Here is a 1,278-nt window from a genome sequence, read left to right on the forward strand (position 1 = left end):
CACACACACACACACACACACACACACACACACACACACACACACACACACACGGATGATCCGGTGTTGTTTAACACTGGATGACATCACAGCAGGTAGTAGCATAAATCACATGGTCACCATTAGTGTGAGGCCACGCCCTCTTGAACCCCGCAGTAACTGTGAGGTTCAGAGAGAGGTGCATCGTGGGACTTGTAGGGCTGCGCTTTTGTGCTGACCCAAGAGCAGCTTGGACGCCGCCGGCCCGGTTTCTGCAGAGTGTGTGTCTGCAGTCTGGCTGGCTGCCGAGCTGAGAGCTGGAGGTCACAGCGATGGCGAGCGGCGAGGAGCTGGACCGCACATCAGATCAGAGCACTCCAAATTGCATCAGCCGACATTATGTTACATATCATTACACTGCATTAGGCTGAAGCTCAGATCCAATTAGATCGATTGATACCTGCGAGGAGGGCCAGCAAAAAGCAGCAGTACTTCCTGTTTATATGGTGTCGGCATCTGTTTGCTCTAACCAATTCAATTCAGCTTTATTTATAAAGCACCAAATCACAACTGTCACCTCAAAGCACTGCAGTCATGTCTGGATCGAGTTCATCTCGGCTCAGAGCTGGCACACATCACAGGGTCCACACGGATCTTAGTCCTGGGCCAGGCTAGTCCTTATCCTAGTGAGTTCTGGTTAGTCCCCGTTAGTCCTTATCGTGGTCAGTTTGGTTAGTTCTGGTCCTCGGCTGTCCTGCTCCTGGTTAGTGTTAGTCCTAGTTAGTCCTGGTTGGCCCAGTTGGAGGATGTTGTGCATGTTGTGTAGTTGTGGATGTACACACACAGATCATGTGACGCCATGCTGATGATGTCTGGCATGTATAGAAGTCCCGCCCTCATGTAACCTGAGAGGATGTTTAATGTGGGTTTGCTACGTTTTGTCAGCTTGGGTCTGGAAACAGCAGGTGTGGTGATGCTATCAGCTCAGGTACATCAGTACGTGAATCTTAAAGGTGTCTCACCTGTGTGACTTTGCAGGCATTGCAGATCGCTGCACCGCCGTCAAGTATCACTTTTCTCAGCCAATCAGACTGAGGAACATCCCCCTGAACCTGACCAGGACCATCCAGCAGGACGAGTGGCACCTGCTGCGTGAGTACACACACACACACACACACACACACACACACACACACACACACACAATCACTAACAATGATTAACTGATCACATCAGAGTCTTAGTCGCGTCTCCACACGGAGTGTCTGTGTGACAAGCTTCAGTCTGTGTGTGTCTGTC

At 50.6% G+C, this 1,278-nt stretch overlaps 1 protein-coding gene across 6 annotated transcripts in view; it reads left to right on the forward strand.

Annotated features, from left to right (window-relative positions):
* The window catches only part of tmem178a (transmembrane protein 178a), a 12,024-nt gene that overhangs the window by 1,243 nt on the left and 9,503 nt on the right, over nucleotides 1–1,278 (forward strand). For all 6 annotated transcript variants that reach the window (XR_312133.2, XR_312134.2, XR_312135.2 and 3 more), the window contains exon 2: nucleotides 1,018–1,131. Coding sequence is in view for 2 of the 6 variants with exons in the window: in XM_005748618.2 (XP_005748675.1) it covers nucleotides 1,018–1,131 (114 nt within the window). In the remaining 4 variants the exon portion in view is untranslated. The remainder of the gene's footprint in view (nucleotides 1–1,017; nucleotides 1,132–1,278) is intronic.

This window comes from Pundamilia nyererei, unplaced genomic scaffold, assembly GCF_000239375.1.
Source record: "Pundamilia nyererei isolate P.nyererei 1_Seehausen unplaced genomic scaffold, PunNye1.0 scaffold00225, whole genome shotgun sequence".
Lineage (NCBI taxonomy): Eukaryota > Metazoa > Chordata > Actinopteri > Cichliformes > Cichlidae > Pundamilia > Pundamilia nyererei.